The 13657-nt window shown below is 42.5% G+C and overlaps 1 protein-coding gene across 1 annotated transcript in view; it reads right to left on the bottom strand.

Moving 5' to 3' along the window:
- Positions 1-13657, bottom strand: part of LOC132709591 (uncharacterized) — a 66197-nt gene that overhangs the window by 25756 nt on the left and 26784 nt on the right. Inside the window, exons 14-16 of the mRNA XM_060683754.2 lie at positions 12488-12550; positions 11688-11750; positions 8280-8342 (exon numbers count right to left, since the gene is read on the bottom strand). Of these exons, the coding sequence (XP_060539737.2) occupies positions 8280-8342; positions 11688-11750; positions 12488-12550 (189 nt within the window). The remainder of the gene's footprint in view (positions 1-8279; positions 8343-11687; positions 11751-12487; positions 12551-13657) is intronic.

Consider the following 13657-nt stretch of genomic DNA (forward strand, 5'->3'; position numbering starts at 1 on the left):
GGACATGGGACTGGCCAGATCCTAGCCGGCAGAGCTAGCTGCTGAGTGTGTGTTGCCACTGGATGATTGTGGGTGGAGCGCACAGTTGAAAAGCAGCACTGACTTTGAATGCCAACTCACCTTGTTTGGAGGCTAGACCTGTTAATAGGGATTAAACTAACAGTTTTGCCACAGTTGTGGTTACTTTGTGTGTGCCTCATTTGTTCCCTGCCAGGCCTGCCCTGACAGGCTGAGAGAAAGTCAGTGCTGCTTTTTCTTTTGTCTCTGCCCTTTGGCTTCTTCTCCATACCTGGCGGAGTGGCTGGCTTTGGTGATGGCAGAAGGAACTGTGTTGGAGGTATCAACAACCATGGGAGGCAGGCCCAGAGCAGGTTGTGTCATGGCAGACTCGGTGGCCAGGGACTCAAATAGACGGCTCCTGTACACAACAAGTGGAGGGGGAGCTGATGTCCGTGAAACAACATGGCCAGCTGGCCAAGGAGTATGTCCGTGACTTCCACTAGCTTGCTGGTAGGCTGAGGGCCTGGCCGGAATGCCTCCTGGTTCACCAGTTCTGAGCAGGGCTGGACTGCAAAATGTGCCAGGTCTGTGTGTACAGGAGTCTTCGACCTCAACTCCAAGACTAGTTCAGGGCAGCTGTCGAGCTGGACACCGTTAAGGGAATTCCGTCCATGGGGAGGAGGCTCTGGGGCAACAGAAAGTCACCAACAGGCCGCTGGCAACAAGCGGAGCCTGACCCAACACTGTTCTGCTGGGCTCCACAGTCCAGCCCAGCCAGCCGTCTCTGTGCTGTTTCCGGTGCAATATCCTAGGATACCGGGCACTGGAGTGTATGATGCCAGGCCCACAGCAGCCATCGAAACCACCTTCGCCAGCTGGTACACCTGGAAAGACCACAGGTCGAGTTCATCAGACCCCCAAACAATCCAGGAGAGCGGTTCAGACGACCCCAGTGAGCAACCAACCAGTGAGCTCAGTGGAAGGAGGTTGTCCCGCGAGGGTGCCACTGGTGTCCTATGATAGTGAGGATGATTGAGCAGAGGACCCGATGGTAAGTGACCCCATTCAGCCATTTGTCATCCTGGTCACAATTAGGAGGTCTTAAACGGGCAAAGGGGCTGATACAGTGCATTGATTGACTCCAGTTGTACCCGGTGCCTCACCAACATGAAGGTTGTTAGCAAGCTAGGCATAAGAGTTAGAAGGATGGCCAAGCCCATGGGTCAAGCAAGTGGATGGCTCGGTGCTTGGAGGGGCACTAGCTACCCATATTACCGAGCTGGTGAAACTTGAGATGGGGGAGCATTGGGAGCTCATCAGATTCATGGTGGTAGCAACAATGAATGAATCTCTGATTCTTGGGCTAGCATGGCTAGACAAATGGGGACCCACAGTCTGGTGGGAGGGGGGGTTTCTGGAAAATAAGGATAGTGACCAGCCCCAGTCCACCACCACATGAACAGGGTGTAGCTGGGGAGGTGGCTGACCTTAACAAGAGTGGTTGTCAGGCTGCAGATGGGCCCGCATTTCCCCAGATCTAGTCCGACCTGGTGGAGGCATTTAGCAAGGCAGAATGCAAGGTGCTACCCCCCCCCACCGGCCCATGGACTGTGCCATCAAACTAATACCCAAGGCAAAATTACCTAAACCTCGGATTTATTCGATAACACCAAGATGTCCTTTTTGCTTCAGCTGCTCTTGCCTTCTGGCAGCTCTTCACATGCGTGCACTAGAAACATGCTCCTCCTGTTCCTCTTCTTCTCTGCTGTTTGCCTCTGGAGGCTCCGGAGTCCACACATCGCTCCCAGATGGCCTCCAATGCAGAGTCCTTGTCTGGGCCTTCCCCTAACACCAGGACTGGCCCATTGTCCTCCCCAGCCTCCTTACTGTCCAACTCCGCTGCCAGGTCCACAGGCTGCTGGCGAACCACAACAGTCTCTTGCCTGCTTCAGTACTTTAGTTGCTATGCTTTTTTTTTTACATTAAAAAGTTTTTTTATTTTATAAACAAACAAACAAATAATACATAATCAATCATTCAATATATCTTCTGAATACATCTTTTAAATCTTCTTTTTACTCCTCCAATATTTATCATATCTTAATATTGTCATTCCCTTTATTATAACATTTCCCCCATTTTTCTTACTTCTCTATTAATACCTTAATCTATCTTTTAATTATATTAAAAATTAGACAACCATTTTATCCCCACACAACCTTCAACCCCCCTTCCCCTCCTCCACCCCGACTTCCCAGAGCAAAAACAGGGTATAGCATTAAACTAAACATAAGCTAAAATATACTAACTTGCTATATGATTCAAAACTCCCTCACCCTCTTTAACTCCTCTTTTAAAAATTGTTCATCAGCCTCCCCTATTAAAATTCTAAATTAAACATTTTAAAACTTTCTTTAAAGCATATCTCTTTAAGAAAAAGAAAAAAAAGAAAATATTATTTTGCATCCATTCAATTTTAAATTAACCATTTTAGTACTTCATTAAGTTCTTTTTTTCTCTCAAAAGAAAATACTTCAATAAAATATTCTTCAGAATATAACCTTAAAGATACTATTAATCCATTGAGTTTAGTTATTTCTAACTCTTAAATTCATTCTTCAAAATATCAATTGCAAAACTTTCAGAAAACTATCCATTAACTTTAAAGTTAACCATTTTAATACCACAGTCATTTTTTAAAAAGCATTTTTAAAATTTTTAAATTCCATTTTAATTAAACATTTTACTTAAACTTAAAAAAATGCTAATTTCAATAGACTTTTCAAATTTATTATTAAGATCCTCCCCAAAAGAAATTAATCTTCAATTCTTCCTTTCTTTCTATATTTTTTCCAATCCTTCTTCTTCAATAATACTTTCTCCTTCAACATTGCTCCTCCCCCTGCTTTTATTTTCGAAAATTTTTGAATGTAGATTTGAGACTGATGCATCTTTGAAAATCGCTCTCTCCTAAAAGTTATCTCCTTCATTTTGAAACCTCCATTTCGACTCTTCCTGCTTATATAATCAGTCACTTCCTCCCTTAAAAATTGATATTGTCTATAAAACCAAGAATTGTCACGATAAAGTTTATCAGTCTGCAGGAAAGAGTCTATTTGCTGCTTTTCAGTTAACTGCATAGAAGCCTCTGCCAAAACCTCTGTTTTCAATGTGGTAACTTCCATCGTGTTCCTGGCAGCCTCTTTTCCCTGCTCCAAAAACAAATTAGTTTGATTTTCTTCCTCTTTTCCAGCCAGCAAATCATTTTTGTTCTCCAGATTATAATTTTGAATAGTCCTGTCAATTGATTCCAGTATAGCTGAAGTATAGAAATTTAAAAGTTCTTGTAAAACCTCTACAGTCACAACTTGTGAATTTGCTGGCTCATATAATAATGATCCTCCATCCTTGATGTCAGCCATATTTCAATTCCCAGTTTAAGTTTATTCAGCTATCAGGTCAATAAATCCAATAATTTTCCACACAATTTAGAAGTATAAAGTAGTTGAAGTCAATACCATAGTCTTTTTCATTTCACTAGCACTTTAAATCTTTTTCTTGCCACGTAATCTGGTAGCTTTTACAATGTTGCAGCTTTAACGATCACTTTCACTTGTAAGTTCCATTTTAAACGCCCTTAAGTGCCATCTTTTTTCTTTTAAACAGAGTTAAAGTTTAATACTTGCATTTTCTGTTCTCCTGATTTACTCTGCGAGCATCCAAATTCGAATTTTCTCATAGTCCTTAAAATTGCATTGCTGGTGTGGTCGCGACCCCTTGTTCTGCATAGAGCAGAATCATCCCAGATCCGAAGCACTGAAGGGCTTTCAGGGAGCTTTCACCTTGCAAACCCCAGGCTTAAAAAAAAAAGCCTGGGGGTCTAGGGGAGCTCTACCCAGACCCTTCTGCTCTTCTCTCCCCCTTTTTCCCTGGGGGAGAGTTTCGAGCCGCTAGAATAGCTGATTTTCGCTGTTCTAGCGGCAAACAGAATCATGGGGCTGGAGCTCCTAAAGGAGCGTCCATTCGGGGAATGCGGAGCCACTGGAAGTCTATCAGTTGCTATGCTTTTTTTGACTTGCCTCCCATATTCCTCTATTGGATCTTTATCTCTGTCTACATCTTTGTTTGGCTGTTGAACACAGCATCTCTATTTTTGTTTTTTGGCCGTTACATGGCATATTAAGTTTCATTTTAGATGATACCCAGGATGTTTGTTTGGCTATTCTATACAGCATATTATAACTTTTTGGCTGTTAAATACAGCATGTTCATAGTTGGTTTAACAATCTCTACTTAAACCTTTCTTTGGTGTTTCCCTCCATCTATGCATTGCTTTTTATTTAGTCATATTTTTCTTTATCTTTTTTCATAGCAATCATAGCATTTTAATCTTGAGACTTGGTTCTTGCTTAAGACATATTTTTAAGTATATTTTTAAATTCCTTTTAACATTTTCAATTAATCATATTCACCCTTATTCTTTATCTTGACATTTTACCATTAAAACATAGTTCTTGCATTAAACATATCTTAGTTTCATTTAACAATCTTCATTTCTATAAAAGCCTCCCTTTAATTTATTACAATCATCTTTACTTTATTTTATTTTTAATGACATTATCTTCATTTCCTCGTCTGCAAACATACATTTCTTTCCATTTTCCAAGTTTTTAATTTTATTCTCCATAAATCCAATTAGATCTCTTTTCATATTTTTATTCCGGATATAATGTCTCAAATTTCTTTCTTTGGGGCTGCGCTAAATCCTTCTTCTATTCCTGCGCCAACATTCAAGTTATTATTTGTTCAACCGTAGGAGTTCCATTGTAAATTTCTTTTCTTTTCACCCAAGTCCAGCTGCTTGCAGTCAGGAAAGAAAAATGCTCCTCCACAGTTCAGCAATTTTTTTTTTTTTTGGTAGAGCTCAAAGTTCTCATAACAAAGGGAGGTTACAAAGTTCCTCTTTGTGCCAGATGGTGTCTCTCTATAATTCACATTTCCCATTAGTCATGCAAGACTCCATTTTATTTCTTATTATATAACCATCAACTTTATTTTCTTCTTTTGGTTAAAAAAGTATCAAATCTTTTCTTTTCCCTTAGTCCAATTCAGATTTTAAAGTGTTTAGTCCTTTTACCAAATCTCTAAATTAAGTCTCTTAATTCTTGTTCCAAAATTAGTTGTTTCTCAGGTCTTTGTTCTTTAAAGTTGCAGTTTAAAATTTTTTTTTCAAAGCCCCTTTGTTACTTAGCTGCTGTTTTAGGCTAGGGGTCTTCTAGTTACTGATATAGCTCCAAACGTTGTTACAAGCCTGGGTTGTTGTCACTCACCCGGCTTCAAAAGGCTCCGTTTTACCTCGCTTTCCTCCAGCACTTTTCTTGCCCAGTTGTCCCAGCTTCATGGCAGCTGACATGGCTGCCGCCCCCCGCCGCCGACTCACAGAGGGTTCCCTCTGACCTCCAAGGAACTTGCCTGTTCTTCTCTTCTTCCCCCATCCCTGCAGGACAGGTTCTGTCTGCAGACTCATCGGTAGCGGTTCGGCAGCCGGGGTTTTCACGGGACTCATCAGAGCCCGCTATTTCCTTGACTGTCTTGCCGCGACATCAACCAGAAGCCCCAATCACTGTTATTTTTATTATCTCCTCTTTGTCTTCTTCTTTTGTTCACTGGTGCTTTGGTTCTATCTTTTCTTTCATTCCTTCTATTAGCTCCTCCTTTTTCTGAGCGTCTAGATCTTTACTCATCATCCCTTGTATAGTATTTTCTATTTTTTCCATTATCTCCTTAAATCCTTTCTCCACAATGTCCTTTGTGCTTTGGAAAATCAACACCATTTCCTTCAAAGTTCCACTCATTTCTTCCTTATAAAGCATCTTACTTTATTTTTAAAAATCCCACATTTGTCCAGTTGTCCAAGAACCATTTATTCAGATTTAAAATTGCCCTTCAAGAAGGACACTAATTGCAGTTCTTTGTATCCCATGGGATAGTGATGGCGAACCTTTTTGGCACCGAGTGCTAAAAAGGAGGCACATGCATGCTCGTCTGGGCTGCAACCCGGAAGAGGAGTTGATCATCACGCACACATGCATGCCAGAAACCCGGAAGAGAAATGGGTGACACCGTGCATGCCAGACGACATAGTTCTATGTCAGAGGTGGTATTCAGCCGGTTTGCACTGGTTTGTGCAAACCATTGGCGGAAATTTGGCCAAGATTGCCAAACTTGTAGCGATGGCCAGCTGGCCATGCCCCCAAATTGGTCCCATGATCACCTCTTGCTCGCCCCACCCACCATGTTCATTGCCACCATATTCTTCGCACACACACATCCCATTGCCATGCAAATCCAATGAGATGCACATGCATGAAAAACATGGCGGTGATGGCAGCAGCATTTTCTGTAATCTTTGGTACTTTTGGGCAGCCTGTGACCAGCTACCACCACAGCCACAAAGTGGCTCTTAAAGATGCAGCAGGGCTGCCAAAAACTCCAGTCAGCTTGCCTTCCGGACTCTGGACCAGCTGCCGCAGAAGGTAAGCAGCCCAAACAAAGAGGCGGTGGTGGGGGAGGAAGTGGGGCTAGGGCTGGGGACCGCTAAAGGAGGGAAAATGGGGGCAACTGGCAAAGGGAGGGCGGGGGTAGATAGTGGAAATTCCAAAAATTTTCTTACCTTTTCCTGTGAGCATGGCTAGGTGGGGGAGGGGTCATGTGACTGAGTGGGCATGGCATGAGTGATGTCAAGTTGGCCACGCCCACCCAGCCATGCCCACCAAACTGGTAGCAAAATTTTTAAAAACCCACCACTGCTCCATGTGCCACTTCAGGCACACGTGCCATAGGTTTGCCATCATGGCCATAGGAAATCAGTCAGTTCTATTTAAATATTCCCAGAAGTTATCAAAAATCTCTTTACATCCCCTTTATAGGTTCAGTCTTCTAGTATAACATTCAAGGGTCACTTTAATTAAATAACTTACTTGTTCTCATATTTGAGTCTCCAGTAGTCATGGGGTAGTTAGATATAACCCAGTAAATATTTTCACAATCCTTCATGTAAGTATTCCCAGACTTGTATATTTTCCTTTCATCAAGAGGTGGCACTCTCAACTTAAATTTCAGTGTCGCCACTAGTTAATCTAATTTTAGTTATTTTGATTGTAATTTTAATTGTAATTCAATTATAATTATAGAAGCAGGAAAAGTTTTTAAAGTAAATAATTCCAGTGTTTTAAAATGCCTTCCCATTACCATGTCTTCCTAGTTTAAGAGTCCAATTTTCTGTATTTTTAGAATTTTATTGTTTTTCTCTCTTTAGGTCTTTTTCCTCCTGGTCTGGTATTTTTCTCAGAATGCTTAATTACTGCTTTAACAAGCAATTCTGAGCAGATAGTTATAAATTGTTCCTTGGGGTAGGTTTTAAGTAAAAAGGAGTCCTCTCCCTCAGTTCTAGTCACTGTTCACCTACTTCGTCCAGCACCAGTCTTTGTTGTTCCTCAGTTGTCCCAGCTTCATGGCAGCCATTTTTTGGCTGCCTCTTCTCCTCGCCATGGATGAGAGGGAAAAAGAACCCTAGGTCAAACAGGAGAGTTGTGACTCTCTGCTACCTCACAGGGTACCCCTCTTTGCTTCACCACCCCCACAGGGTGGCTTTGGCTCCTTTTGGAGCCCACCAATGGGGAGAACTCGGCACTGGAGTGCAGAGACCTGCTCCTTGTGTCCAATCTCACCACACATCAACTGGAAGCCCTCAGAACCCAGAAACCTGAAGATCTCTTACTGTCTTCACTATGATTAATATAAAGAAATTGGTAAAATTAAATCTAAATCTAAATCTAACTTAAATGTAATAGTTTCTCTACCTAACCAATCTTGGCAACTCTTAGATGCTAAACAAGGTCAGGCATGAACATACTTGGATGGATGACAATTTAAAAATTCCAGAGCTGGGAAGTTAAATTTGATTGTTAGAAAAAGGCAATGGCAACCAGCATCCATTCCACTGGTCAATGGCCAAGAAAACTGTATATAATATTATTTTTCCATGTACCATATTTTATTACATTTCCCTTCCATCATATTAAATTGCACAATATGAGAACAATTTCTACATTTTTCCAAGCATTTGGAAGGCAATGATGTTATATTTGGGAACAATCTTCTGTTGACAGCTTTCTTTTTAGACAGATGACAATATCAAAGTAAATATGAACATATCCTAAAAGGAGAAGGAATATAGAGATACTCTGTTGTTTCTAAGAACAAGTAAGATTTGATACCTTATTCCCTCTAGCTCCTGATTTCCCAGGAACACCTACTGGACCCATTCTTCCTGGAACACTCTAAAATGAAATAAGGATATAAGCTCATCTGGAGTTGATTAAATAAGACAGTGCTTCACATAAAATTCTTCCAAAATCTGCTGCCATTATACGAATTACAAGCTTAAAATCATTCAGTGGAATTTAATAAAACTATTCCTCCATGCTGGGGCAAGGTCCAAACATCAAATGGGGGATATGCTGTTCTGCAAAATAAGTCTCCTTTGTTTTTTCCTTCCACTTCCCATTCCACTTGAAGAAAGAGGCTTTGCTTTGAAAATTTCTTTCCATGGGAATAATAATTTTATTGAAATTATCCTAGATGGAGAGAAATGATCTTCTTTAATTTCTGAATAGTCAAAAACTATGTATGGAGAGCGGGGAATGTTCCTCTATGGATGCAAGAACTTCTCCAGAGACTTGCAGCCTTCCTGACTTTACCTGATGAGGTCAGTCCTAAGAGAAGACCTCATCAGAAAACTCCTTTCAGAAGGCTTTTGCAGATTGGGATGGATGCAGTGGTGGGATTCTGCCGGTTCTAGGCAGTTCGGCGGAATCGTTTGTTAAATTGCTGGTTCGCCCCATCCCTTGCCCCACCCCTCTGCACCACTATTTATTGCCAATAAATAGTGGTGGGTGAGGGGCGGGCGAGCCTGCAATTTAACAAATGGTTCGGTGTTTTTTTGTAATTTTATTGGCCTTGCAGCACACAGAACCATTTGTTAAATTGCCGGCTTGCCCGCCCCTTGCCCTGCCCCATCTCCCACCTGTGCGGCGCCAGCCTATCCTAGCCCAGGGGTGGGCAAATGTGGCTCTTTTACAACCTGTGGGCTTCAACTTCCAGAATTCCTGAGACACCCAAGCTGTCTCAGGAATTCTAGGAGTTGAAGTCCACAGGTTGTAAAAGAGCCACATTTGCCCACCCCTTCCCTAGCCCATCCAGTCACTGGGAGAGAACCGGTAGTAAAAAAAATTTAATAGTTCGGAGAACCGGTAATAAGATTGGCTGGCCACACCCCCGAACCGGTTCCTGGCCTGGTCGCTGGTCGCTTACCCCGCCCACCGTCATTGCCTGCATGCAGCCCCGGGACTCCACCTTTTGTCAGCCAGGAGCGTTGCCACCAGTTGCTCCCATGCACCCGGCTGCCTGCCTGCCTCGTCACTGCCACCATGAGGAAAGGCCCCGAAGTTCCGCTGCCTGGGATCCACGTGGGCTGCCGCAGGGATAAGCCAGGTATGGCTGGCTGGATGCTTCCCGGAGCTGAGCTCGAGGCTGGCAGGAGGAGGAACGTTGCTTCTTAGCCGGCTCGACCGAAGGATAAGCCATCCACCCCAGACACATGGGAGCAGAACAGAAGGTGAAACTTGCCCCAGCGGCCGCCACCCCCGCAATGCGCCCACGCCCAACACGACTCGCCTGGGCAAGCAGGGCCCAGCATCCCCACGACCTTCCTAGGGCCCTGGGTCTATCTGCGAGGGCTGTTGTGCAGAACCCGCAGGGCAAACACGGTGAGTTTTCCATGGGGGCTTCCCAGGCTCCAGCCAGGTTGGAAGGCCAGCAGAAGGTGCGAGATGCTCACCGCATTTCCTCTGCGGGGCCAGGCCAAGTTTGAAAAAGTTCCCCGCTGGCGCCGGATGGGCTCTAGTGGCTGCAGCGGCGATGGTGGCAATGGCATCCGGGCAGATCCAACAGGTGAGAGCGCAGGAGTCGCCATGCAGCGCAGGTGCGCCTTTGCAAAGCGGCCTCATGGCCGGCGCCTCCTTTCCCCAGCCGGGGCTGCTGTGCCTATGCCGCCAGGGAACGGGTGGAGGGAGTGGGGAGGGTGGGTGCAGGGGAGAGTTCCTATCCAACTGGGCTTTTGAAAAATCAGGCACAAATTGGGGATTCCTATGCTTGATGTGCGTTTTGTGTGGCTCGCAAGGAGAGGGGTGGGTGGGTGGGAATCCGAGCCTGTGGATTGGCTTGTTTGGGGTGGCGAGCCAGGATCTCCGATGACTGGGACTTTCAGAGGATGCCCCTGGCTTTGCAGTGGAGGGGTCTTTAAACCTGCCTTATCTGCGTTCCTTTTCTTTGCAAAGATCCCCCCTCCCCAAAAAAGGACAGGTTGCCCAAACCTTGTGCTGCTGGCTTCCCTGCCTGTCTTGGCTCTGTCAGGGTTGGGTCTCTCTCACCTGGGGAGAGGGTCTCTTGGATATGTATGTGTGTGTTGTGTTAGGCTAGGCAGGGAGGTGTGATTCACATGGTTGTTAATTTAAGTGAATCCGATTTTCCCCCCTCCCCGACCATTGACTTTGCTTGTTGGAAAGGCTGCCCCCCCACCCCCCATCGCCATCTCTGCCCCTCTGCCCTGCCTTTACCTTAAACCGAGCTGTGTTTCCTCCGAAATCCAGTCTGTTTCCTCGCTGGGTGAGACTTTCCTGCCCCTGCCACTCAATTTCCAGGAGTTGTTTGTTTAGAGATGGGAAACCTTCCCAGGTTTCCAGTGGGGGGAGGTTTGAGCTGTGGAATATCTCACTGCCACATGTGTGTGTCCCCCCGCTCTCGCCTTTTTTGCCTTGAAAAGGCAGAAGCTTGAAGAGATTGCAGGAGAAAAATGCTCTTAGAAGCTTCTGATGATCAGGCAACTCAGCTTGGATCGTCAGAAGTTTTTAAAGGGATTTTTTGAAGAGGTTCTGGAAAAAGAAAATCTCCTGAAAAGCCTCTGGCGATCCCAGCAGATTTGCCTGATCGTCAGAAGCTTCTAAAAGCATGTTTTCCTGCAACCTCCTCAGCCGGAGGTTGTAGGAAAAAAAATCCCTTTAAAAGCTTCTGGCGATCCCAGCAGATTTGCCTGACTGTCAGAAGCTTCTAAAAGCATTGTTGTCTGCAACCTCTTAAGGTTGTAGAGAAAATGCTTTTAAAAGAAAAAGTAAAAAAAAAAAGTTGGCCACGCCTACCCAGTCACATGATTAGCTAGCCACGCCCACCCAGTCACATGACTACCAAGCCACATCCTCAACTAAGCCACGCCCGCGGAACCGGTTGTTAAAAAAATTGAATCCCACCACTGGATAGATGGAGACATATAAGAGTCTTCAGAGTGACAGGAGACATATAAGAGAAATCATAATACCATGACTAGCACTACTAGCACTCTACTATTTCCAATAAATAAATAAGCTAAAAAGATTACAAGCTAAAAAGATTCACAAACTCCCCCAAAACAGAATAAAAGACCAACAAATTCTGCAGGGATAATTTCTGGAAAATTATTCAGTGGATTTTGGCACAGCATTACCTGAAGCAGATAAAAAAAAAAACCTTGTGAGGGGACAACCCAACCCCTGTGAAACAATCAAAAAAATATATATTGTATTGAGACATACTGGGAATCCTTCCCTTCCTGGATTTCCTTTCATTCCTTTCACTCCCTGAAGTCCTTTTTCACCCTAGAAACATTTTTTAAAAAACAGTATTAACTTCAAACAGTACACACAAAGGATGCAGACTTAAGTCTTATTTCTACTTATTCATTAAAACAATTCAGATACTAAGCAACAGTTTCTTGGAAACCCATTGCTGTTATCATTTTGACAATTGTTGATAAAAACGATGACTGAAAATAAGTCAATGAAATCATTATAAAGAAATGTTGACTCAATTAATTTGGGATATTTTGTTTCTTCTTGTTTACATTTCTTTATCTGAAACATACTCCATCTTATGACTGTGTTAGTCAACTGCTCTTTTCAAATAGTATCTTTAAAAAACTCTGTCTTATCTCAGGAAAACCTAAGCAGGGTTAGATCTTATTAGCAATTGGATGTAAGACCACCAGAAAATCTCAGGGCTATAGACTGAATTGAGAACATGAAAAAACATCATCAAATGACAAGTTATTCCTGAGAAAATTACATGAATTTAGTCAAGAAGATTTAACCTCAACTCAGTTACATCAATCATTGTTCAGTCAAGAAGTTGTATTTTTTCCTTAGAAGACATGTTCTGTACATTTGAAGAGGATTAAATGTTAGAGATTTGGAAGAAATCCAGCATCTTACGATTTCTTTACTTTGGAAAAGGTCATGAAGGTAGATCAAGTCCTTTTTTGGACAGTTGCACTTCAATTTTGCACTTTGAATATTTGTTTACAAATAAAAAAAAAGTAAGCAACTCAAAAGTTCACCTGTGGGCCCTTAAATCCTTGATCTCCAGGAAAACCCCTTGGCCCCTGGGCTCCATTTCTTCCCTGTAATAACAGAAATTACTGCTTAAAAATTGGATCCATTTAAAAATCCATTAGAAAGCCTAACTCATAGTCAAACTAAACAAAATAATATTATTTTGTTATTATTTTGAATATTATAGAATATTTAAATCTTTTGCTACCTGGACCACCAGGAGGCCATACTTTGCCAGCTTTGTCCTTGCTGGATTCGTCAAATACAGGTAGTCCTTGAGTTACGACCACAATTGAGCCCAAAATTTATGTTGCTAAGTGAAACATTTATTAAATGAGTTTGCCCCAATTTATGACTTTTCTTGACACAGTCGTTAAGTGAATCATTGCATTTCTTAATTTCTTAGTAGCATGGTTAAGTGGATCTGGATTCCACATTTACTTTGCTGATTGGAAGGTCACAAAAGAGGATCATGTGATCCCGGGACACTGCAACCATCATAAATAAGTCAGTTGCCAAGTGCCTAGATTTGGATTACATGACCATGGGGATGCTGCAATGGTCGTTAGCGTAAAAAACAGTCATAAGTCACTTTTTTCAGTGCCATTGTAACTTTGAACTGTTACTAAATAAACTGGTGTAAATCAAGGACTACTTGTACATGTAATCTATGGGGTTCAAAGTCTCTACTGGGAATTAAACTCACAAATCTGTGCACTTTAAATGACTGTGTGTAGAGCATTAGTTTTAACAGCCATCCACATCCTAATGCTTGGAATTGCACAAAGAAATATCTTCTGTACTTCTGCATTTTTTTGAAGAGTAGATAGATTAATTGATAAATATGAGGATAAGTAGGTAGGTGAGTAGAATTTAAAACCATACAATCCTGGATTCGTCCCCGTCTCTCTATATTGCACCACCAAATCCAGAAACAAAGTTACATGATATGCAAATACGTATTTTTATTTGTCCTGAATTTTCTGTTACATAAGTATATCTTTTAAATCTTTATGTCTACTGTTATGATACACTATCCAGGTTTTTTCACAAGATACATTTCAATTAATTCAAGCATTTTCTTTAAATTACACCTTTTAAAATAAGATCTCATAATATATTTCTTTATACAGAAAGTCCTCCAGCCAGAACCCCATAATTTTAGTCACCCTTTT

This window comes from Pantherophis guttatus, chromosome 4, assembly GCF_059756535.1.
Source record: "Pantherophis guttatus breed Tessera chromosome 4, ASM5975653v1, whole genome shotgun sequence".
NCBI classification, from domain to species: domain Eukaryota; kingdom Metazoa; phylum Chordata; class Lepidosauria; order Squamata; family Colubridae; genus Pantherophis; species Pantherophis guttatus.